At 35.8% G+C, this 27,477-nt stretch overlaps 1 protein-coding gene across 1 annotated transcript; it reads left to right on the forward strand.

Moving 5' to 3' along the window:
- Window positions 1-4,969: 4,969 nt before the first annotated feature.
- On the forward strand, window positions 4,970-27,477 carry LOC139966026 (uncharacterized). Its single transcript, XM_071968669.1, has 4 exons — window positions 4,970-5,827; window positions 25,051-25,167; window positions 25,821-26,052; window positions 27,108-27,477. The coding sequence occupies exons 3-4, from the start codon at window positions 25,821-25,823 to the stop codon at window positions 27,329-27,331; spliced, it is 456 nt and encodes a 151-aa protein (XP_071824770.1). The 5' UTR covers window positions 4,970-5,827; window positions 25,051-25,167; the 3' UTR covers window positions 27,332-27,477.

Below are 27,477 nucleotides of genomic sequence, written 5' to 3' on the forward strand. Positions count from 1 at the left end.
TAAATTCACTATGTAACACAACAGCGATAACTCGTATTGCGTGCCACTGTGACAAATTGATTCACACACACTGCGACAACTTCAACGTAAATCACAGTTCTGAAGAAGTGATCGGATTAAGGTTTTGAATTTGCACGACAACAAAAAGTTATACCTAAATGTTGATTTCTTACAAGCTGTACACCACACGAATCAACCGTCAACAGAGTAAAGTATCATGATGTCTCGCTTGGTTAAACTTTGAATTTTACCTGTTAGTTTTCGTTGAGACCGAAATCATCGGCATAAAAAGCATAATAACTTAATTTGCTGATTAAACCCTCAATGTGAATGCGCAGACTGAGCATAAGACAGGAAGTTAGGCAACCTTACCCCACCACGAATGCATGCAAGCGTGCTTACAACAGTTATTTGCATGAGTGAAGGCATTACTGCTTGCGTACGCTTGCTGATAAATTCTTTTATACGGCCATATTTGGTATGTATACCCATTACATCTCCTGAAGCTACAGGAAACCCTTGATCCATGCCTACCTTAAAGGGGTCTTAAAAAAGATATACCACTGTTATGACACTGTTCATGTTGTACATGATGTGTATTGTAGCATGTTCTTTTGTATTTGAAATCAACCTGAAGTCTCCTTTTAAGGAACTTAGAACATATTTATCTTTGAAACAAACAATGTTGTATCTGCCTCTTATTATAATGTGTGAGGTGAGGGCCAATAAGAAACATTGCATGCTGCTTTAAAGGAACCTAGCAAAATATATGCTCTCCCTTTAATAATTGACAGTGTTGTGTATCGTTTCTTAGAGTGAAATCTCTGACTTAATCAAACCTTGAATGTTGCTTTAAAGGAGCTAAGCACGTGCTTAGCATGTGTTAAACATGTGCTCTTGTTTGCATCGTGTCACATTGTGAAGGCACCCTTGTAGCATGATTCTTGGATCTGAATGAGTGTGTCTGTAATGGAGAACTTATCAAAGGAAGTTACAGTTAAGAATTAAAGTGAACAGAATATTTAGCTCGATTTTGGGCCCGAGACTACTAGACACTAGTGCACAGTCAGTACATGCAGCTACGGTCAATACCTAAAACACAATGTACATAGCAGCGGTTGACATCTCAGGTTCAGCTAAAGATAACAAGGTATCACGTTACATTACTTTCTGCATTTTGTAGCGGCAAGAAGAAAACTTCACTTGCAAGCAACGGAAAGTTAACTTTTGCAAATGGCAGCACGCGGTTTGGGCCGAGTCTTCAATGCCTTTAAAGAAGAACTCCAAAGTGCCAATTTCACAATTGCTTTCATAATTTTAAAGGTGTTATAAAAGTTACCCTCACCCTTTCTTTTTTAAATTAAAAAGTGCCTTTGTATTACTGTGTGTGTGTGTGTGTAAATATTGTAACATATATTTATAATTTTGATAATTTGTTTTAACGGTACTGATGAACTCTTATCGTTGGATCACGCTTTTCTTCTTTGACACTTATGCAACAACAACATATTATTCGTCAACATTTGTATTTGCATGATGAGGAATCATGATATTGCGAACACACGAATTAAAACCGTTATAATCACCAAATGAACTACATGCAACCTACAATTATAATATTTATAATAACTGCTATGCTATATGAAACATTAAGTTATAGGCTCAGCATCTTTGGCTAAAAACAAAATGCTGCCAACTTTGTTTGTGTCATTATTGTTTGTCCAGATTGTGTCAAAAAGTGAAAATGATCCAACATCCTTTGGACTAGGTGATATCTTAGACACATTTCGAACACTTTCTGTTGAACGCAAATATTTTGTTTTTGAAAAGCGTAAATATGTATGAGATCAATTTACTTCAGGTTAGTGAGTCTCGTAACACAGAAGTACAAAACTAGAGGGAGAGAGAGATAGAGAGAAAACCAGACCAGATTTGAAACCATCGTGAGTTTAAATTTTACTAAGGTGGAGTTTTCATTAACATTTAGACCATAAATAATATCTTGCTACAACTTCCTTCCACTTAAATGGAATTTATGCCCAGCCCCGCCTCCACCCCACCCCCATTTCCTCTCTACCTGTAGGCTAATACGGTACCTATCGATACTACTGAGCACGCGCGTTAAGTACAAGCAAAGCATCCAATACACAGCACCGATATCATCCAGCAGGAATACATCTCGAGTAAGACTTCAAGATGCTTCTACCGAAATATCAAATAAATCTATAAATAAAACAGCAAGGAATGTCCCGCCGCCAGCTCCGGAAATTTGCTTATACATACAATTGATGTACAGAAAAGAAACACAATGAAAGAAAGAGGTACGAACGTGCCTCACCTTACTGTATCACAATAAAGTCCGTTTAGCAAGTCAATTCACTCTATCCAAAATATTCTCAAAGGACGAACTAACCAAATCTCCCAAAAGCCTCAAATTGATTTTTTTTTTAACTATCTTTCTTTCTTTCTTCCTTTTTGTGTGTGTGTCGTTGCTTTTAATTCGTTTAATCTTTGCGTCAAAAAAATTGCGTCGGATCAAATTTTAGAATGCACGGAAATGCCAAATGTATAAATGAAAATACCACTCAAAAAAAAGCGAATGTATAGTGACGCCTACCCTTTGGTGGAAATTATGAACCCCTGAATTGAAGAAGCATATCGTAAGTTTGGTTGTAGCTTTGCATCGGTCTGACTATATCATATTATATATATTCACCCATAATTTGATACTCCTCAACCTAGGCCTAACTACTAGGAACAGGTACCCACCATTTTTGGACTGGGGGTGGGGGGTTAGATGTTACGTCGTTTTTGGTACGGATAGCATTCATTTGAGGTAAATGTTTGGTTTACCCCCTCAAAGGAAGACAAATAAATATTCCCCCTCCCTGCCCCTCCCCCATTGTCCCTAGATCCTAGCTCCTAGGCTTAATCCTCTTCCGCCATCCGTTAAGGTCGAGAAATCTTGCTTACTTGCACACACAGTTTCTGACCTTTACAACTATATTTTTACTGAGAGAAATTACACAAACAAAATCAATACTAAATCGGGCGAAAAAATTACTATTTTCATTATAAACTGTTGCTTTTTTCCAGTATTTTCTTCCAGTATCATCGTAAGCGAGATCGAACGCTAATTTACAAATATTAAAAGCAGGATTTTTTTTATAGATTTTGATAGAGGTGTGATGTTTTATTAATATTAAAATCCCCATAAAAATATAATATCATTTAAGTACATGAGGTTCAAGTCAAGAACATATAAACTGTTTTACCCTTATGCATTTTGCATATGATTTATATCGATATGAACATTTTCTGGGCGACGTAATGTAATGAATCGAACTCAACTTGATAATTACTTGCTCGTTAAACTTCCTTTAGTGAAAAATCTAGAAAGATATATTTTCTTAATTTTTTATTATTATTACTATTTTTTCTTAATTGAGTTTTATTTTATTTAGTTTCTTGGTAAAATTGCTTTGAAGAGAATCAAGCCAATGAGCAGACGAAAACTTTTCATTTTCTGTAAGCGGCATTTGATGAAAATGTAAACCATCCATACTATCACTTATATATGTTGATGAGGATGATCGGATTTTTTATTCTTCGAACGACTGTTCATGAGACTATAACATATTTGATGTTACTGGGTCCTTAATAAAAAATAAAAAACTCTTCGAGTGTTCCCGATTTGTCCAAGGAGATGATGTTTTTTCATTATGAAGTTTACTTTTATCGGTTGTTTATTCGGTAGAAGGGGGTACCATATTTGTATCCAAGGGGGGGGGGTGGAAGTTTTCAAACTGGGTCGAGGGTGTGGCGAGGCCACAAACGTAGGGGGCAGTGGGATATGTAACTTTAATTTGAGAGGCGGGGGTTGGGGTGTGGGAGGGGAGTACACAAAAACGTTCCGACAAAACGGGTCCTCTGTGCATTACGTTCAAAATTTTCAGTTTTTAATAGTGATTTCAAATTTCTTTAATATATAATTTTATAATTACGGTTTTATATAATTGTTCATCAAAAGTGCACTTTGAACAAAGCAAAATGGCACTTTTCTAAATACAAGAAAATTGAAAAAAAAAAAACAATCGGAAACTTTTACACTAATAAGAGGAACATTTGTGGGTTTTTTTTCCTTTCTTTTTCTCAAAATTGGTGAACCCGGCTCTGACGACCTTGTATGCAACTTTATAAAATACTTCCGTTACTAATAAAAAAATATATATAAAAAACATTCAGCAAACATATCTATATATAAAGGCAACAGAGTTGGGTTCAGTATCCATAATTATTCCTATTACTACGTTTTCTTCATATTTCATTTTTGTTTTCTTTGAAAAAGTGCATTTACTGGTTTCGTTGTCCTAATTTTTTCCCCTCATCACCCTTGTTTTATCATCCTTGAAGCTATACTTAATTCGTTCTATTTCCATGTGACTTATTATCATTTACTTTTACGATACATGCATCGGCCTATACTCTTTTATTTATTTGTTGTCTCTAATTTCTCCATCTTCTACATTTTGTTGTTCTTGTTGTTGTTATTCTCTCTCTCATTTTTGTGATTTTTATTTCGTCTTAAAACTGGGGCTAAATCAACTGGCATACGTAGACTTGTTTTCTGATTAGTGTGCTATGATTCGTAAATTTTTTTTTATCATTTGTGCACCTGCGCCCTTCATCGTAAAACATTAGAAACAGCGAAAAGTATTAATAATAATACCGTAATAAAAGCAAGAGAAAAAACAACAACTAAAACAAAAGAGCTACATACATATACATATATATATATATATATATATATATATATATATATATATATATATATATATATATATATATATATATATATATATTACCGGTATATACATATAAAGAGAGAGAGACCGAAACATGTATACAAGAAAACGCCAGATTCCGAAGCGCGACAATGATATTACGAAGACGGTTTCGAAGGGGCGAAAACCAAGAGCTGAGGAGAAGAACTATAGTATCATTGACAACAGAGCAATCACCTAGTCACCATTTGTCACGAAAGCGAACGACTTTAACTACTTAAGAAGAACGCGCGGAAGTCGGAAGCTGTTCTGCACTATAGCCCTGTCGATATTTTTCGCGATGATGTAGTGAGTTAACACGTAATAATAAATAACAGGGAACACGTCGAAGCTAAAATTAAAACAATGTACGCCGGCTTTTTTATATAAACCGTTGATTTAGATCAAATACTGTACACACACATGCAGTGTCTGATGACGTATAACTCCCCCGTGAACTTTCTTTTTGTGTTCTTTTTGTAAAACAATATCGCTAAAGAGAGAGAGAGAGAGAATAGAACCAAGTAGCCAATTGGCAACAATAAAATCAAACGTGTTCCATTCAATTCCGTCACAATTATGATTTTCATTTTCGTCTAATTTTCGCACTTTTCACAAAAGCTGTGAGTATACGCGAGGTGGAAGAAAAAGCTAGAAGAGAATTTTTCTTTCTTGGGGGTTAATTTTGTGTGTCTTTCGTTAAATCATATCGGTAGGACTCGCATGAATGAGACGTTTTATTTCAAATTCATCTGTGTTTAGCGAGAGTTTTTCATTTTGTTTTGTCGTGGTCTCGACTTCTTTTTGATATTTGCCGGTTCACGCAAAATGATTTTACGTGTCTAAAGAGATACATCAGCGAATGAATGGGGAATATCTAAGGGGCTTTATAGTGAACGAACCGCATCCATAGTTGGAACTTTGACGTTTTACTTTGACGCTGTGGAAGACGGGATAATACAAATATAGCGTGGCGTTTGTAAGCGATTAGTAAAGAAATCGAGGTAAGGTTAAATCGAAAACTTCTTTTAAAGTATTTTATCAATATTTTATTTGCCATTTTTGTTAATTTTTTTTTAATGTCCAATAGTTGCTTTTTGTCAATTAACGGAATTCAATTTTTTTTTTTTTTTTTTTTGGTATCTTATGAAAATTTGTGGCATTTTGATAAGAGCAGAAGAGTGGGGGAATTCTTTCGTATTTTGATTTTATGTATGTCTAGTTATTTATTCCAATTTTTTTTTCTGGCTTTTGGTTTTGAAGTTGAGTGTGTGCATGTGTTTCATTCGAAAAGCTTAACTTAAAACATTTTAATTAAAAATAAAAAGTTTTATATGCAATTAAGTGGAATACAAATGAGGAGTTTATGGAGGGTGGAAGAGGGGTGTGGGGGGAGGGGTCGAAGCAGAGAAGGGTGAGTGGGAAAGAAGGACCGACATAAGAGGGGGGAAATGCAGCCAGTAACCTATAGGTTTCTTTAGTTGCATATATATTTTCTGAGAATGATCGGGAATTTAAAGGCTAAATATGCATACAATTAAGTTTGAAGAACAGGGTCCCGGACACAGGTGGGGAATGGTGATGGTGGGTAGGACAAGGGTCAAACCACGCTTATTGGGGCAGGATATGGTTTTGTTTTCATACAAAAGCAAATTCTTTGAATATCAACGGTTTACCCTCCCATCTATACCCCTGGTATTCCGCAAACAGAACTATTTCAATTGGTATCCCCACTATTCATCCTTCATTATGGGAGGAGAAATTCTCGCTCGGGAGAAAGAACCCCCCCCACACCCTCTCTCCCCCTAGTTTGAGCCGTTTTTTTTTAAATATATATGATTAAGGGAGTTAAGTTGTAAAATGGTGCATCTTTTGCACTTTTAAAGTAATTTATGATCAAGATTATTTCACCTATTTTTCAACAAATATCGGCACAAATAGTGTCAATTTCATTTTCTTCCGAATTTGTTGGCGACCCTTCACAAGTGTTAAACAAAACGTGGATTATACCCCTTTTTTATTTTTTATAAACAGGCAACCATTTCAAAGAAAATAATTTTAGTTTGCTTTAGTGAACATGCATGATTTAGTCTACACGTAAATCTGGGCTAATCCTTCAGACGAAGTTACGGATAGAATGAAATAACTCCTATTTGTAGATTTTCATTCATGAAGACTTATTTTTTTTTTGGACGCCAAGAAAGATTGCAAAAACGGAAAGTTGACTTTTTCGCTATAATACGATAACTGCTACATGTATAATTTCAGTCAGCCTGGTTAAGACAGTACGGATAAAGCTATGTATATAAGGGGGTAAGGGGTGGGTACTGAAGGGGGATGTGGTAAGTGGTGACATTTCGAAAGTCTTCACATTCTCGCTTTCTTGGGGAATTAAGGGTATTCTAATGCCCCCCCCCCCCAAGGCTTATAATTTAAAATTTGGTCTTAAAAACCGATAAAATGTACAACAATAGTCTGTGCCATCAATGGAGACGTTTTTTTTTTGGGGGGGGGTTGGACTTGGTTATATAGGGGGTTGGGTTACAAGGTTTGTTAAAATTTCATAAGTACTCCTATCCATCAATTAGAATGTCCCACTTTCCCTCGACGTTTGTGCCTCAACACCTCAGAGATTGAACCCGTCTATACCGCCACGTCTAAACGTCATCAACAGGTAATGCTGGTCAGCATCCCCCACCCCCCCCCCCCCACCAAAATACAAAACAAAAATGCTAAAAAATTAAAGAAATGGTCACTCATATTCAACTTGGAACAATCATTTTACTTTCCACTTTAAACCATCTGTCCTCTTGGTATATGTCTAATGTCTTGGTAGCTGTAGCTTGGTAGCTGTAGCTTGGTATATGTTGTCTGATGTCACAATCTCCACAGTACGAGAATCTTTTTCTGACCCTGGAAATTATTCTTACAATATCTTTGATAAAAATTGATACCAATTTTCATTATGTTAATTTGTGGGGCCAGTACTGGTGATCGTTCATGATAACAGATGCGATAAATGAGGAAATCATATGCCTGAATTGCCAAGGGTATATGCAAAAATTATGATCTTCGAAAATCGTGATAAATTTGTAAAAAGAAAAGGGGGAGGGGGTAACTGAATTTGTAATTAAGAACTAACTCAGAGATTCTTATTGGAAGGCACGGATGGCAAGATGGGTTGTAAGAACAAGTTTCATCTCTCGATCAAGAAAACTACACCCCCTCCCTCTGTCCCTTCTCCATCTCCCCTCCCTGTCTTCCATCTGTTTGGCGGTGCGCCGTGGCTAGAAGCTTGAGGGGTGCGGTATCCAACATCGGCCACGCCTCCCACCATCCACCCCTCTGTTCTAGAGCACTGGTGTACAAATATAAATTGCGTAAATACGTGTAAATATGTATGTTAGAATTCATGTTTAATGGTTTAAAAAATATTACAATATTATTATGCCATCATTGACGCCATTCAAGAGGTGACTCTCTTTAAACCAAGTTTACCTATTGTTATGTAACTTTCACCAAATCACAAATGGTCAAGTTATAGATCAGATACAAGGTTCGTTTTCAGCTTTGCTCTCTCCACCCACCTCTCTCTCTCTCTCATCTGGTGAATGCAAATCATAACGAGTAATATGTAATGCGAATATAGATTCTTAAAATAGCCATTCTGGCCTAATGAGGAGGGTCTCGTAGACTCTGCTAGAATTCCTCATATTTCATGTAGACCTATATACAAAAGCCCATTTGCGGAATTGCTAAACTAGTGAGTGTTTTTCTATTAAATTTGAAGAGAAGACTTGTAGATTTAACGTTATTAATTATTGGTATGACATTTTTTAGTATTAAAAAAAAACATATCGAAATTACTATTATAAAAAATATAAAACGCAGCAAATTACTTTAACAATAATGTCTTAAAACCCTGCACATATCTCTCAGCTTCTCTATGTCTAACCAAATTTATAGTGTATGATTTCATCCCATTGATTCAAATCTTTGAAAGAGTCTTCCATGTAACTCGTTGTTAATAAAATAAGTATGAACTCCCCACCTTTGTGGCAAATCCCAGAGCTATGCGGATTCAACTAACGTCACAATTTAAAGTCAAACCCAGTGAACCGTTCGTCCTATGTCTCGGGGGACAATATTTGTGAGTGTATAGTGCATGGTGCATATATATATATATATATATATACATATATATATATATATATATATATATATATATATATATATATATATATATATATATATATATATATATATATATATGAAAATAATCGGCAACCGCAGTACAGGATTACTAACGGATACAAAAAAAATAATAAGAACAAAAAAATGTTATAAATAATATCAAAAATATTCTGATATAATTGTGACAACTTGAGTAGTATACAACTAACTATATTGTGTATCTGTCGATAACGTGCATCGACATATGCGGTGGATTAGTTTGTGAGGCTTCAATGTACCTCACACGGTCCTCATTACCCTTCTATCCTGCCCCTTCATCTCCTTGAACATCACTAATTACCCTCTCCCATTCTCCTCCAGATGGGCCCAAAATAAATAAACTAATATACTAATTAATTACGTTAAGCCTTTGTTTTTCTACTTATTCATATTTGCTATCACACGAACAAGCAAGATTAAAGCAAACTAATTCTCACCGTGAAGCATTTTCTTTTTTTGCGAAACTATTATACAATTAGCACTAGATCCGAATCGATTTGTTTTTTTCTTCCTCGCCGCATTTCTATGATTACAAAATTGCCCTTCTTTTTGTTGTTGCAGTTTCAAGTCAAATTTGGAGAAAAATGGCAGATGTTTACGTGCAATTAATTTACATGTAATTTATCGATTTACATACGGTTCACTTCCCCGTATGAATTCAACATAGGTTAGGAAACAAATGGTCGTTAAACCCATTGATTGGACATACAGAAGATACCGGCAAACGGCTGATGTAGTTAGTCTAACGTACAAACAATCGTCAGTAACCCAGCGGGGAATACTTGCACTGCCATGGTATTATCACTATATAGTTTGCGCGCATATGAAAGAAACAACAATTCTAATTAGTATGTACATCTCGTGAACGGATTTTCAGGGCTGGCTTACATGTTCAGCTATGAGCTGTGATTTTGCTCTTTATCTTTGTGGGAAGGTGTTGTGAAGGAGAGGTGGGGGGGGGGGTAGGTTTGGGTGCGGATGGGGATGCTCGTGTTGATATCATAAGAAAGCTCATCGGAATGAATAACTATTGTATATCATTGGACTCTCGATGCATTTTACGGTAGACTATAAATTTAATCAATATCAATTAATTAATCAATCAATCAATATAACTTACAAGCCTAGGAGACACTATCATTATTGATATATATGGTACAGAGATAAATGGGCGGGAAACAAACTTCCTCAAAACAGCTGAGAAATAATCTTATTCCATTTGGGAGTACCAAAGGTTTCTGTTGTTTTTGTCACACACAAGGCTAAAGACTTGACACCAGTCTATATGACGTCATAGCGCCACATGTACATTGTTTAAATTGTTTTGTTTTTATTACAATGGATATTTATTTTTTCCCTGCAAATGGAGACGGGTTTTACAAATGCTGAATCTAGGATATTGAAACTCTTTACATGACCTTATGAAAACATTGGTTTGAGTTTCAACACCATTAACATTCTACCTTTGCAAATATGGAAATGAAACTCAATGAAAAAGTTAAATGTTTCACATAATAGTGGCATTAAGACATCAGAGATTTACAAAAATGTCATCTCCAACACACAAGATACACAAGACACTAGGATATCTCCCAAACGGAACCATATTTTCCTTAGCTGTTTCGGGGGTGGGGGTGGGGGGGTCGTTCTTCACACAGATCTCTGTTTTATAAGTCACAGATGATGGTTGAGTTTTGTTTGCCTTTTTTAAAAACAAATCCCCTCAAATTGATGATATCAGACTATAAAATTGAACCGAAATGACTTTTTTTCTTTGTATTTTTTTGTTGTATGCAGGTTAGGTTTGTGCAGCTTTAGTAAGGAATACATAGTCTAACTGGTTTAGCCTTATAAAACAAAGACCAATTGTGCCTATATACATAACGTGTTGCTGGATGGTCGATGTATATCTATAACTCATACCAGAACAACATTAGAAATTTCTATACAAATGTCGACCTATTAAAAAGTTTCGTGAAATCGGCTGCTGTACATGCAGATGCAATGTAATTAAGTTAATGAATGAAATCAACAGTTAAACTTTGGTATTTGAAGTAACATTTTTTACAAAAGAGCACTGTTCATTCATTGGATTCCACATGATTTTTTATAAATTTATGAACATATCCTATGCATACATCTGTGCCTTGCCAAATGCTATCGGGGGGGGGGGGGGGGAGAGAAAACCCAATTCATATCCCTGAAGGTTACTGTTTCCTTTGAATTATTCACAAACTGGTGGTAGCGTAATCCACCGTTGAATGAAATATAAGGTATCAAATACCACAATAGGTTGTTAATTTAAAACCAAATCACTTCATAAAATTAAGAAGAAATTAAAATACTGAAAATTATGCATATTACTTGAAAAACAACGTCGTTAACATTGTATTAATCGGACGCCACATTTTCTTCATCAGAAAACCTGCAACCTATTCAAAGCATTTAAACCTAACCTGGTTAGAGATTGTATTGATTAGAAAGTGTAACCTGATTATAGTACATGAAGAAGTAACCTGATAATAGCCTACAGTAAACCAACAACCTGATCATAACCTGTACATCTGTAGACTTATCTATTACCTACTATCCTCTAACCTGATTGCAATAACTTATAAACTTGCAATCTAGTCTCAACCGGAAAAAAAATCCCGCTAAATCAGATATTTGTTTGAGTGGTCGATTATTTGCGATGTCTCATTGCAGTGCAGAAGTAGCCTATACTATCCCGCCTAGCCATTTCATAAAAAAAAAACTTGTCCAAAACTTGTGAAAAACAGGCCCATATTTGATTAATTCAAAACCAAATTAATTTGAAAGACTATCTCGAAACAACGCGTCTTATTTTTAGAATCGAAATTGATCCTTAATTCCTTGCTATATCCGGCGATTTGTTAAAAGATTTTATGGATGCTGTCTTACTTTTGATCGATAACCATCTGTAGTTTGAGTAATATAAATATTGGTTTCGTCTTCTTATAAATCGCTAAAAGAAAATGGCAAAGTTACGCCTAGAGCTACTCCCCCCAGCCCCCCCCCCCCCTCTTGTAATAAAAAAAAAACTGTAGAAAATATGTCATATATTGCAATTGAGTAAACTATATATCAACCCTTAGATTGTTTCTTTTCCTCAAAACGAACGTTTCTTTAAGCTATAGTAATAAATCAGTCGTTTCGATTAACTACTCAACTACCGTCCATAACGGCAGCAAGTGTAAGCACATTTTCAAGATTTTTTGGACAGGTTAGAGGTTTCATTTCTTTTATTCTGACCTAATTGAAATATTTATTTAAGTGTTTTTTTTAGTATTGAATAGAATAGAAAAAAAATGTTTGAAGACTTGACCAAGTATAAATTTGACATTCAATTCAGCTACGTATGCTAGACTTTAAAATACTCTGCTCTATTGCATAGAGAATGGATTTTACTACTGCTGAATCTATATTCAATCACAAAGGAGGTTCGTAACATGACCAAACGCTAGTAGGCCAATAAGTTTTCATGGTCAACGCTGTCAACATTAATCTTGAAAATAGGAAAAGAAAAAAGAAGCGAAAATCCAAGGTGACACCTCTCAGTGGCACTAAAATGAACATCACCCATTTAAAATATGGCAGACACCCCCCACCCCTCCCCTACAAGCCCATCCCACTCCCTCTGGCAGAAAAATCTCAATGTCTGTTATATAAGCGAACAAGCGAAACATGATGGTTTGGTTTGCTTCTCTTCTGTGAAACATCTGATGTGGTACAAACTGCTAGAAGTCAGGCGCGTAGCCAAGGGGGGGGGGGGTGAAGGGGCGACCGCCCCCTTGAGCATATTTTTTTGTACGTTCTTATGATATCGCTAGTAATTTCAAAATAGGAAATGCTTTAGATGCAACTTGCAAGGCCTGGGAAGTGCCATTTCCAGCGATCTGGAAGGCATTTTCGGCCAAAATTTTCTTGTACGCTTTGCGCCAACTCATGGTGGCGCTACGCTTAGATAGTTTCCAAAGCCGAATCTACGGTTCTAATAGTTTGCCTACAGGTTCGCCCCTCCCTTGGCAGATTCCTCGCTACGCGCCTGCTAGAAGTCACGTGATTTATCGTGGGCCCCTCAAAGTTGCAGCCAGTAAACGTGCTCTCAGGCACTCAACTTGAAAAGAATTTCATAAAAGTCAGCTAAGGCTTTCTTTATTTTCTCTCATTTTTCATAAATGTGTGTCTCTTCAGAGACTAGATCTTACACAGCGTTATCATGTTTTTTTCTTCTTTTTCATCCTTCTGCTAAACTCTTGCCTATTGTCCTTGTAAAAGTCCCCAAGAGAAACTACGTCACCATACCATGTCAAATATGTTTAGGACCTAATGATGCACTTAACTTTGTGTGTTTTACGTATATATATCATAATCGTAAAGTCATAAACGTCGAACCCATAAGGACTGATTTCACTTTAAATTTTGATAAACTAATTCATAAGAGGGTACATATATACACGTGAGACGGAAATAACCCAAAATGTCCATTCATTTCCTCTATTTAAACGATAAAACCCGACCTTGTGTAAATATTTCCCCCTGCTCGCCAAAAAAAACTGACAGGCTAATCCTTGTGCATCTTAATGACGTATTTCGAAGCCAAGAGCAAAGTCCCATCTGGATTAGTGCTTAACTTTGTATACAAAAAAAAAGAAGAAAAAAGGGGGGAAATAGCCGCCCAATTTCTCACAAATACTCACGTTTACAATTCACAAACATATTGCATGAAATCTTTACTGTGACCGATGACAATGAGAAATGGTAATGATATGCATATAAACAACGTTTTAACCGTTTCGAGAGCACGGTAAGAGAAGTAAGTGTAAATGCTTTTCTTAGGTCAAGCCTGCAACTGCGCATGTCACAACCATACCGAAGGTACATAAGCTTTTACATCCTGTTCATTTTATAAACTAAACATGCAATAGGGGTATTCATGCATAGCAAGGCAGGCAGGAAAAACGAAAGAAACTAATAAAAATGAAATACACCTGGATGAAGAGAGGCAATGGAGATAAAGTGCCTTTTGCCCAAGGACAGAACGTAATGGTCTGGCCAGGACTCGAACCTGCAAACCTTAGATAACAGGCCAATTGCCAAACGCTCTCTAAACCCATTCCAATCGATTCCCGTGTTTGTTATAGCAATACCGGACTTTCAGTAATACAGGTACCGGTTTTAAACAAAAAAAAAAAAACAGTATAGTGGTAGCAGCAGTAGTAGTAGTCGTAGAAGTAGGAGTAGTAGTAGTAATATAGTAGTAGTAGTACTAGTAGTAGTAGTAGTAATAAAGTAGTAATGGTAGCAGCAGTAGTAGTCGTAATATGAGTAGTAGTAGTAGTAGCAGCAGCAGTAGTAGTAGTAGAAGTAGTAGTAGCAGTAGTAGCAGTAGTAGTAGTAGTAGTAGTAGCAGAAGTAGTAGGAGTAGTAGTAATATAGTAGTAGTAGTAGTAGTAGCAGTAGTAGTAGGACTAGTAGTAGTAGTAATATAGTAGTAGTAGTAGCAGTAGTAGTAGTAGTAGTAGTAGTAGCAGTAGCAGTAGTAGTAGTAGTAGTAGTAGTAGTAGTAGTAGTAGTAGTAGTAGTAGTAGTATTAACAGTTAATAGCGGTACCGGTAAACATATTAAATGTTAATAATGAAATAATTATGTAAACTTGAATGGAAAACGTCCATTGATATGATTATTAACCTTCAATCACGTGATGACCATCACAAAGTTCGTCGTATGAGTCTATATCTAAGTACACTTGCATATGGAAATTTTGTACGTTAGTATATAAAAATATGATATTATTGTCACAACAGTTTGGTGTGACGTGACGTTGAGTGTGTACCTTACAAACACAGTCATCTAATTTTCGAATCATAACTCCCCCCCCCCCTCCACCCCCTCCCACATGTTTTTATTTTTGGCCTTTTTCCAATATAACAACAGCGGCATTGACCAAGTGGAAAACAATCTTCTAGTTAAATTCTCCTATCATTGAGCATAATTAACCTTTACCTAACAATACCGTTCGTTTCTTATATAATCTGCCAAATTGACTTCAAAATCTATAGACTTTCGTTTGAACATAAACATCGTGTAACTATTTTGAGCAATCCCTGCCGGGTTGTTTGTTTCCCAAACACCTGCTTTGTTTTACACGGTAACGAATCAGGGTGGGTTTCGGTGTAAACAACGAAAAGATGGCACAAAAAAACACACTGCAAACAGAAATCTATATATCTAGGTCTCTACGTTTCACAAAAGAACTATATCATTACATATATATGCAGGTACACAACGAAGAGGGAATTTCACGGGTTTTTGGAACAGAAGAACAACCTTCACTTACTTAATCCATTTTTATTAGATGAAAATAGATTAGGATGGTCACTAAAAGCATCAGTAGATAATTTCGTACACAGTTTAATGTACTGAAGTTATTTATTTGATTATATGATCTTATTTTTATATTTCTAATCTTATCCCTATACATATAATGTACATGGGGACGGGATGTTGTAGCCCGTTTGGTTGTTACAGCCTATTAGTGCTCTGTCGGTTACCATAGCAACGGTTACGAGGTGGTATGTTCTATTTTAATGTCAGGTGACGTAACGTTTCCATTTGTGTGGCAGTATGTGCGTGCACTTGTTTGCACAAAGGAAAGCCAAGTTTTCAGACGTCATTTGAAAAGAATCATCATGTCCTCAGAAGAATTCTATTGTTTAGGGGTATTGTTAAGGTTAGGGTCAGAGGATTTGAACAATGGAAAAAACAATGGGGTATTCAGTCTGAATCTAAAACACACCTATGATTGTGTGTGGAAGGGGGAAGTGGGGCGGGGGTGTCGTGAGCGCTTAAAAAAAGAGTGTTGCCCACTCCTCCGAAACTGCGTAACCGATGTGCCTGCGCGCGGTTCAGTGCGTTCGTGAACTATGTCGTCATCGTTCAGAGGTCAAAGGTCAAAGGTGAAATTACAAAAAACACAGCAGTTTGTAATCACGAACATACCCAAAAATAACAGAATGGCCGAACGATTTGGATATCAGACAAAAAGTTTACAGTGCGTTAAGTAATGTAAAAGTCCAAAGATTACTTCGTCCCTGGAGGTCAAAATCAAAATATGTGCGAAAACCTTGTTGTTTCCCAAACTCCTTCCAAACCGAGATCCAATGGAATTCAATCTGAGTGGGTATTTAAGGAGGCATGGGATACGGTGCCTTCATAATGATCTATGAAAGTCAAAGTTCATTTAACAAAAATCACCAATTGTCCATTACACGCACGTAACAGAATGACAAAATCAGACTATTTATAAATATGTAACTTCATGTATTTATACTGGATTTTTAATCAACTTAAACTCGAAGCCCTAAAAACTCCTTCACGTAGGATATCATGCTCTGAAAGTTTACGTTAATGAATGTAAAATAATAATTTAAAACAAATGCCACAGGTAATTCGGTCAATTTATGTGAGATGCAAACTTCATACTTATATATGCAGTATATGACTATCAATATTAAGAGCGTTTTATAGTTTACGTTAAAATGTCAAAGGTCATGACATCACTGAAGTTCAAACGTCCCAAAAAGGTGTTTTTCACAAACTAAAAACAAACAAACAAAAGGTAAGCAGTTACAAGGTGACGGGGTGGGTGTATGATGAGGTGCCTATTCATGCAGGAGTGGTGACTTCATAGTAGTCATACAACTATTATTTGGTGGGTGAGGTGGGTGGGTGGGGTGGGGTGGGAAGGGGTAAGATATGAAGATAATGAAGTGGTTCATTAGGATGGTTGTGATGGTTGACGCAAGAAAAAAAAAGAGGTAAGAGTGATACTCTTTCCATGTACTTCCTTTATATACCCTACAGGAGGTCTTGTGTGTGTCTAGCACAAAGGTCATATCTAATATATTAAATCTGATTTCTCTCCACCCTCCCCGCCCACAAACAAATATAAGATATAATTTCACATAGTTATATTATTTTTGTTTTTGCTCTTCCTCTCGTCCATTATCTTCTACCAAGCATAAATAATTGTTGAGCTTCTTTCTGATGCAATCGAGACAGATGGTGAGAGGGATTTTCAAATTATCTACTCTTTGTTGGGCGATTTCGATGATGGGTCTCCTCTTTATCTGTTTGTAAAATACGAAATTCTCTGAAATAATCATAATAGCATTTCAACTTTCTCAATCATGAAAAATATCAAATAGATTGGGGTTTTTTTTCAATTCAATTTTCTTCGTCCTTGACAATCTTAAAAGACGTTGTTTCGTGTTTATAAGAGTGCGTCATCTTTCATAACGGAGGCATTGATTTACATGGGTTCCATTTTCGTGGATTATTTTTATCTCTCGTGGAGGAATTTTTCTATTATTTATGTATGGATTATGCTATTTGTTTAAGTTGTGTTTTTTCTTTGGCTTTGTTTTCTTATTGTTCTGTCTTTGTTTATATTTATGTATTGTTCTTTCTTTCTTTCTTTCTTTTTATGCATTGTTCTTTCTTTGTTTATATTTAACTGTAGTCAACTCCGAGTAATAATTTTTCACGTGACAAATGATAGTAAAATTTTGCTCTTCGTTTTATGGAAGAGGGGGTTAGTGATTAGAGGGGTAGGAAAAATGTAGTATTTTTTCCCCTTTTTGATGTAACCGATTCTTACATTTGTAAACAAAACATTAACAAAAGCATTTTTAGAAGTAACGTTTTTGTAACATTATTTCTATTTTCTATTGTTATGGTTATTATCATTATAGATTTTTGTATTATTGTTGCTGTTTTTGCAGACTTGTACATACGTTTTAGCACGATACTTACCCATTTAATGCCCCATGCTCGAATGAATCACAGAATGATCATTCAATATTAATCGTTTAATCTCTTGTTTTTGGTAAAAATTGTACAAGGTAAAGATAAATCTGGTCACCTTCATTCACAATAGGCCCCGCGTTAGTAAATCGACTGAAAACTGTCTCGAAACTATCTCGATGTTTTCGTAGTAGAATTGAATTGGGAACTTCTACTCCCCCCCCCCCCCACACACACACTTCCACCCCGAGCTATAACGTGTTATTACTTCTCAATTATCTGGCCCGAGTCGAATAATTTATTCTAATTTATGGGTAATATTTAATTACGAAGACATTCCAAACTGTTTGTAGTTCAAATCAATTACTTCTGAAATTAAGTGATTCGAGTCATGGCCCTTTTTACAACACCACCCTCACCAACCTCTTCCCCTGCAGTCTACAACCCCTCCCTCACCCCTTCGGGGAAATCACTTGTGATACGTTGATCCAGATGTCGAGATTGGGAGTATGAAATCACACCCTACTGTTGCTTATATATGGCGGAGTGTATAGCCTAGTGGTTAACGCCGGCGTCTCCCAGTCATGAGATCCCCGGTTCGATTCCCCGCCGACAGCAAGGTGTGTCGTCTGGCAAGGGTGTTGTTCAATAACAACTTCCCGACATGGACGTTAAATGGATGTGTGCCGAGAGATTGGCTTCGGTCAGCTTGCGAGTCTATAAGCCTCCATGGCTTCTTTCGCGAGTTCCTGCTTGCGGGAAGATCACATATACATACATACATACATATATGAGCATGTGATATATAACCCCAGACACTATACGCGTATTAACGTGTAGGCGTGTAGGTTGCAGTTGATGATCATCATAGCGATACGAACAGTAGTATAATTTCATACATAGATAAAATTGCTGATTTGCTACTTTGGAAATTGAATTTCCTCAAAACGGTTTGTTTCTCCCTGGTCTCTAAATCCCCCACCCCCCGCCTCCCCTCCCCACTCTCTCTGTCACCCTTTCTCTCTTTCTTTCATTCTTACACTTTCTTACGTAAATCATGAGGGAGTTACTAAACCTCCTTGACAAAAAAAAGAAGAAAAACCCCCTGCGTGCACAAAGTGAAAATGACCGATGAGTGGTAATTAAGCCTAATCCGTAGGATCAATAATACACGGGAGACATACGGGAGACACTAAACTAGATACCGTCTATGCTTTACACAATTGCCTCTTTTTTCCCCTCCTTTTCAGCTTCATGTCTGTTTGTTACCAAATGTTTGGTCAATTTACGTACAGCGAGAAGGATTGAACCCCCTGAGTCATCTAAAATAGCTGCCGTCAAATGTATTGGTAAAAAGTGTTGAGATGAAACGGGTATGAAAAAAAAATATCCCCCCTCAAGAGACGACAAGATGAAGACAGAAAAAGAAATAAAATTGGTGCGATACATCAGGCAATATATATTAGCTTTGATCCCGAACGGAAACTATTTGACTACAGTGTTTGTCTAATCAATAACAAATGCCTCTAGGATAGGACACACAGGTGTTCAAATATGACGTCACAAATACTCATTAATCAGACGCGGATTTAGAAACTGTTGTTTCATTTTTCACCCAGCCCTACAAATGGTTATGTATTTCACGTAGTATATTGTATAGCGACAACTGCAATCATATTCGCTATACCAAAAACTGTAATGATTTTTGAATTAGATGTAGACTAAGAGTTTGCTTATACGGAAAGGCTGGCGTTAATTTAAGGGATATTCCGATAACAGACAATGTATCAGTTTAATAATCTTAAAGAGAAAAATATTACCTACTGTAGTAGGTTTAATAAGGTAGTCAGTATCGGCCCAAATTATAGCACGCTATATTTGCTAGTAGCTTTCAAAAAGTACTTTCCTGGAGGTCTTTACTCTCCAAAATTGTTCTCAGACACTTTTAAGGAACACACAAATTGACTGTATGCCCCAGTGAGGGAAATTTCCTCGAAGGTTGTAATAAAAACAGTTTAAATATTTTGACCAAAGGTGACCATATTTGAATATCTAGCATATATGGGGCCAATACAGCATATCTTTAAGTGGGTAAACCCCTACTCAATATATTGTCCCTATAACTTGAAATATGGGTGATTTACTTGGACCTCAGTTATTCTGGTTAAAACGCACGATTCTTCTACGAGTGGATCACACGGTTTAGGTGGGGTCTGTACGTCCGGTGTACTTGTGTACAAAAGTGTACAAAGGTTTTACTGCTATCATAATCTTCTCTTTTCTTGGTTTATCCTTGAAAGAGTGATACATTTGGAAATTGTTTGATCAACTGGAAATGTTTTCTGATTTTAAAAATTCATCAAAATGCAACTATTGTTTGATGTTGTTATCTTTTTTTTTTAAATATGATTATATTCTGTGGATGAGTGATTTAAATATTATTAATATAAGAAAAAACAAAGACATTTGAGTTGAATTATACCAGGATATGGCATCATACACCCTCCTGCTGTGGCCAGATAGTTTCACAAAATATCACAAACATTTTGAAAAGTTCTTACCATCGTCCTATGAGGATGAAGTTTTGATCTAAGATCATATGTAGTATCTGTTCGCTTTTGAGGGGAATGGTGATGCTCACCCGACGATGATCACACAGTCACAGTCCCGATGCAAGGGGACTAGGGTTGAGCGGATCAGTCGTTCGGTTGTTCGGTTTTCGTGGCCAGGTTCTTTCCTGGGCGACTTTTTCTTAAAATGTAGGATGCAGAAAAAGTGTATTATTCTTGTGAAATCGATCATCTGCAGCTTTCGGAATATACAATCTAAATCTAGAAATAATACACTGAATGGTTAGCTGAAGTTTCCTACGAGAAAAATGTTCAAAATAAATGAAGGCAAATTAGTTTAAAGTTTGTCAGAGAATTCAAATGGGACAAATGTTGCCTGTTTCCTCTCCCACCAATACGTAGGAGGACTAGGGCTGATACTGTCTTCGTTACAAATTGATTGTATCACTGCTCCCGATATATTCTGAATATATTGGTAAAAAAATTGTTAAAAGAAATATGTATTAAACAAGAGCGCTTTAGAGCAGAAGGAGTAATCAAAACTACAATATGAAATGTGTGACCGTGTTTTAATCACTTTGGTTTCGGCTTTGAGTACAACGATTCTGCATGCTGCCTTGTTTGACGAATCTAACCGTAATAGTTAAATTACTCACTTTCGCGATCCGCGTCATATAGTCGTTGCCGACTTTTCAATCCGCGGTCCATCTCACATTAAGTAAGAGTGACGTCATAGTTTTCCCTTTCGGGGAAAAAAACGAACCATCGTCAATTACCTAAAGTAGTAGAAATACTTGTAACAAACAATTAATTTTCCCCCAAACAGCTAACGAAAACAATATTCCATTTGGGAAGATATCATGTAATGTTGAACGACAAGCCTTGAGCAAATGTCATTTATTACGCAACTGTTGCGTGACATTTTACTGCATCTAACTTTGTAATTGTTTTCATTATTGTCACTAAAATTTCACACCAATTAAGCTAATGAGATTGAATCGAGCAAATCAATTTTTTATTAAACAAATTTTTTTTTCCATTACCATTTGATAAAGATCTATAATTAGTAGGTTAGGCAAAATAATTAACCGATCTAAACAAAAAGCTCTTTCCAAGGGTGACTTTAGACAGAATTTATTCTTGATACATCAATGCACGAGACAAAATAATAAAAAAATAAAAAAAATAATACTAGTAATGTTCTTTTAGCTATTCTGATTTTCGAGACATTCCGCTTTCAATATACGCTAAATATATGGAATGCTCTTTTAATAGATGACTACGTTGATGATGTAGGCTTCTCTTAAATATTTAAGTTAATCTATTGTTTCATAAATTCTAATAACTCAACGAAAACACGTTCTGTTTATCGTCATATCGACCAAACTTGGCCAACATACATTTGACATCCGTTTGTCATTACCAAGTTTGTTATGCGTTGTAAATATTTCATTTGCAACCATAAACATTTCCCCATTTAGTTTTGTGATGTATATGATGAATTGACCTAATGGTCTATTATTATGTATTACTATATAGTCCAGTCACTTCAATTGATGAACCGCGGGTATTTAAAGGGTCATTCATCAAAAAATTAATAATGTTATAGACATAGACACACACACACATGTATATATATATATATATATATATATATATTTATATATATATATACATATATATATATATATATGCAATATATATATATATATGCAATATATATATATATATAAATATATATGCAATATATATATATATGCAATATATATATATGCAATATATATATATTATTATTATTAGAGAAAACCAGAAAAATAAGATACCACTCATAATTGACAAATAAGGAGTAAATTTTCGGTCCCCCCTGGGACCTTCGTCAGCAATACTTGGCAGTCGAATGAAAAGTACAAAATGTAACACAATGAAAGTATGACGCTAGATATGTGTAAGTTGCATTGATGGAAGTAGAACCAATTAAACCATAACTATTCAGGAAGCGGATTAAGGAGCAAAGACTAGGATTACATATGCTTGTAGAACTGATAGTTGTTAAGGGGTCCCAAGTCTTTGTTGAGGTCTGTGATGTAAGACTTAATTTATATTTATATCGAAAGCCATCCTTGAACAGTGTAACTCAAAGCTTATAGTTAATATGTTGAATAATATCCTCGGGGATTGATTTACACTCCTAAATGCGTAGATGCATGGGATTCGCTCCTAAATATCTCCATTTCGGTTTAGTGAGTTTCATGCCGTCATATCTGACGTCACACCATGAATGATGTAAGTGATATTAACTTTTCTTCACTAATTCCCCTAACTTTTATAAATTATAAGCCAAAGGTTTGATCAACCTTGCAAACACTGAAATTCTATCATTTATTAGAAGTGGTCAGTATACCACAATTAACTGCTCCAATGACTTACAAACTAAATTTGTCACTTTTCAAGGTGTCCAGAACATAAATTCAACAGGCCATTGTCAATTGATATATCTCACCATTATAATAGTTTGGTTTATCATGGCACTTACAAGTTTCCATACTATGACAAGTTTAGATTTTGAGATACAAGAAGTGCTGCCTTCGTCGCCAGTAGCGTAGATAGACTTATTTTTAAAGAAGGAAGGGGGGGGGGGGGGTTTGACAGAACCTAATTTCTAAGAAGAACCATTTCTGACAATTATCTTCTTTCGGGGGGGGGGCGGGGGGGGGTGGGGGTGCGGACGGCACACAAATATCTTAGGCCATGCCCCCGTAGAAACGTGCTATATAATAAGGCTTAGAAATGTTTCTTCTACATCAATGACTGGTGCGTTAGTTGGGGGAGCTATGAGCAGTTACTGGATGAGCCTCTTGGTTGAAGGATCGTCTCAATGGTCATTAGTTGTCATTTATGGAGGAATAAACACCTACGGGCACAACAGAGGTTGTATGTATGTATGTGTGTATGGGTGCATGTGTGTATTTATGTTATCAAAATATTATACACCTTTATCTTCATATTTTTTTTTACCGATACCATCATTTCATAATTGAGAGGTGTTCTTCGGTTTAGATTTGAACTTTAAAGTTTTTTTTTCAAATTTTAATAAACGAAAAATTGTATGTATAACAGCCAATGTTCACTCTTCTAACTTAGGCTTGAAGCATTTAAGATGGCGACCAGTTCATCCAAATATGGTCGCATAAATAATTGATAACAATCACACGTGGATCGATAATATAGATAACTAGATAAGCAGCATCGCTCGTAGCCTATTGTTTAGACCCAAAAAAGTAGACATTAAACACGGCAGGAATATTAACCCCAGAGACTCAATTGCACGTAGACTTATCTGGTAAAGAATCGCATGTCCTTATAAAATATGTAGTTATAACTGTAAATAAAATACCAACTATATTCTGCCGATTATTTGTAATAAAAAAAAAACTAACAGAAAAATCAAGGAGATCTTCATGTTTAATGCTAACGTCATATATATGACGTCGTATGCCGCCTATAGAGTTTCGATGGTGTTGCCGTTGGTGAAGAAATTACATTAGCCTGCGTCTATCAAAACAAAACTGAAACAAATGCCATATATACAGTTAATTCCACTGAGGTAAATTATTTTAAAAAAAGTCATTAAAAATACACGTTAAGAAGGTGAACAAAGGTGTCTATCTGATCAAGTAGTTATTCTAAGCAGCATCTATGATTTGTTTTTGTTTTTATGCCATTGGAAGGTCGTGGCGCGACCTATATTTTTTTGATATATATATATATATATATATATATATATATATATATATATATATATATATATATATATATATATTTATATATATATATATTTATATATATATATATATATATAAAATATGTGTATATAAATAAATATAATTATATGTATATATATATTTATAAGTATATATTTATAAATATATTTATAAATATAATATATGAATAACCCGCTTCATCTGTCAGCCGTACAGTTAGAAAAAAAGGTTTTCGATTAAGGTAAAGAATACATTAAACTTAGAAGTTCGAATATATAATATCCGACATATCAAATCTGTATGTTACTTTGCAACTTACGTCATTAGTTGACATGGGGATTTTCTTTTTAGCATGTGACATAAGCGCGCACCGGTCGTGACATAAGCGCGCACCGGTCGTGACATAAGCGCGCACCGGTCGTGACATAAGCGCGCACCGGTCGTGACGTAAGCGCGCACCGGTCGAGACGTAAGCGCGCACCGGTCGGAAATAAAGAAACTTAAAAGAAAAAGTCGTTCAATAGTATTCGTTCATCGGTCGTTCAATGTTCGGGAGTCAGTTGTACCATAACTATGCGTCCTGACGGCTGCCGTATCGAAAACTAGTCGAGATGAGTGCGTCCGTCCTCTTTCCGTCTTCTTCAGTCGGGCGATATTCGTATGAATTTACAGTACTTCGGGCAAGCGTTCAAGGTAGAATTGCGCCAAAAGATTATATGAAATTGCGGTCTGCCTACAAACAGCGTACGTTATCAACGTTGCCTTTAATATACAACGTTACAATGGTACATAATATTTTTTATCTTTTCTGGTCATTTTTTCTTTTCCAACCAGGTTCTACGTCGTAACTGTGAAAGCCTGCAATTTTTAGCCATACGTTTTCCACGACCATAACCGACGAATGATTTTGGCCTATCATAGGCACATAAGCTTTTCCACCGCCTGAATATAGTAAGTATAAATTAATGGGTCTTTATAGAGAGTTAATAATAACGAGGTCAACCCCAAACACTATCATTGGTTTCTGTGATATGCTATATTTCTTTGATCAACATCTTCCTCAAACAGCTAAGAGAAATGTTGATTTCGGATGGGATATTTAACTGTTAATTAAACTGTTAATTATTTAATAGCAAGTCTTGAACAAGTCTAGATAGAACATTGTTTCATGCAATTTGTGTCCATTTTTCATCAAAGAGATGGATATTGCAACTAAAAATATACAAACAATATAACATATATGCTGGCATTGATTTCATTGTTTAAATTCACATTGGAAGAATGAAATTAGAAAACCATAGCACCCAATATATATACTTTATGTATATTGTGGAGTGTTAATTCAGTGGTTAACGCCGGTGCCTTCCAATCATAAGGTCCCCGAGTTCGAGTCGCTCCAAGTTTAATGTATGTCGTCCAGTTACAGAGTTGTTGACAATTGACAATTCATAACCATGGACGTTAAATATGAATGTAAGAGACTGACTTCGGTCAGCTTGCGGCTTTGATAAGCCAATGATGGCTTCTTCGCGAGTTCCTGCTTTCAGGAGGATTTAAAATACACAAATACACACAAATTGTTTCTTTACTTATTTCCTCCTCAGATGGCTAAGTTGGGTTTGGCCCCATCTGGAGGTAAACCATGGTTTTCGACAGGATCAACTGTACTTTTCCTTGTAGCGGGCTTGTCATTCTTTTACGTAGCAGCAGAAGGGTCTTGGTATTGCGGCAGTGCACCGGAGACAGTTCGAGCTATATGCGATGGATGTTACGCCGGTGGAATTCACACTAGGGCGTTTAAGAGATCATCATCAGATATAATATCATTGTACAAAGGTATATAATTTAATTCCCTTAGCAAATGTCATTTCAGCCCGCATAAAAATATATCAAATACATCCCACTGTGATCATCGACTCCTTGCAGTAACAAATATCTGTAACCAAAATATACAAACAAAAATTGATTAATTTATTTGTTCTATCGCCAATTGTTGTACAATGGGAAAGGAAGTCTCCATAAAGTCTTAAATAGACTTAACAAAGTAGGAGACTCCCTAGAAGATATGGAAAAAAATGTACAAATATAAATAATACAGTGTATGCATAAGGATTGAATATACAGTAATAATATCCTAATGATGCTGAGATGGATACATTTATCAAAATTAAGTGACATTGAAAAAACACATCTAGAATTTGAGAACACACATATAGCCTATACTGAGCTTGGGTGATCAACAAGTCTATGACGTCACGCTATCGGTTCACGAATGACGTCGAAGATAGAGTACAACGCCTAGCTACTAGAAAGAATGATATCATTAACTTGATTGGATTTAACAAAAAGAAGTAGTTATGAAATTCGATTATATGTTAGCAATTATAGTCAGTTGATGAAATGGCTGATTGAAATTTATCAGGGTAGAAATGACGTGATAAGTATAGTAGAGCATACCATAGAAACAACATAATAAACGGTTAAAGGGTGTTGCGTTTACTAAGCTGTCTTATCAGACGGAAGTTACGTAAATCTGGACACATTTTGAGACTATTTTACGCAACATCTTGCAGTCGACCTGTGTTCTTTTGTTTTGTTTCCTTTTGTTTTGTTTTGTTTTGTTTCCTTTTGTTTCCTTTCCTTTTATTTTCTTTCCTTTTGTTTTGTTTCCTTTTGTTTTGTTTTGTTTCCTTTCCTTTTATTTTCTTTCCTTTTGTTTTCTTTCCTTTTGTTTTCTTTCCTTTTGTTTTCCTTTTGTTTTCCTTTTCTTTTGTTTTCCTTTTGTTTTCCTTTCCTTTTGTTTTGTTTAGTTTTCTTTTCTTTTTCTTCCCTTTTCTTTTCTTTTCTTTTAATCAATTGTAACTTCTATATTTCTTATGTTTAAACCACAGATCCATTCCTTAAAAAATCGAATGCCTTGAACTTCTTACTACCACGAAGTCATACCCCTTCCAGTTTGATAAAACGAGGGATCAGAAGATCCGGCTTTATCGGGGAGTGTTGTGAGAAGAATTGCGAAATACGAGAAATGGTATTTTACTGCTGTGCCGAGAAACAACGGGAATATGCCTCATTTTTTCCCGAGATTTTCAGAAACAGAATACGACACACGTAGAACGATACAGAATTAACAGGGGACACCGGAGGAGTGGAAGAAGAGGGGCAATGATATAAGAGGAACCGAATGAGAGAAAGAAGAACGTAATATAAAAGAAGGAAAGATACGTCCTTATTGCTGCAGGTACAGCATCTGACAAACCA

The sequence above is a fragment of the Apostichopus japonicus genome, chromosome 1 (assembly GCF_037975245.1).
Source record: "Apostichopus japonicus isolate 1M-3 chromosome 1, ASM3797524v1, whole genome shotgun sequence".
Taxonomy (NCBI): Eukaryota; Metazoa; Echinodermata; class Holothuroidea; order Aspidochirotida; family Stichopodidae; genus Apostichopus; species Apostichopus japonicus.

Coding starts and splice junctions, on each gene's coding strand:
- LOC139966026 (XM_071968669.1), top strand. CDS start 25,821: ATGGCTAAGTTGGGTTTGGCCCCATCTGGAGGTAAACCATGGTTTTCG. Junction 26,053..27,107: donor TATAATATCATTGTACAAAG/GTATATAATTTA, acceptor TTTAAACCACAG/ATCCATTCCTTAAAAAATCG.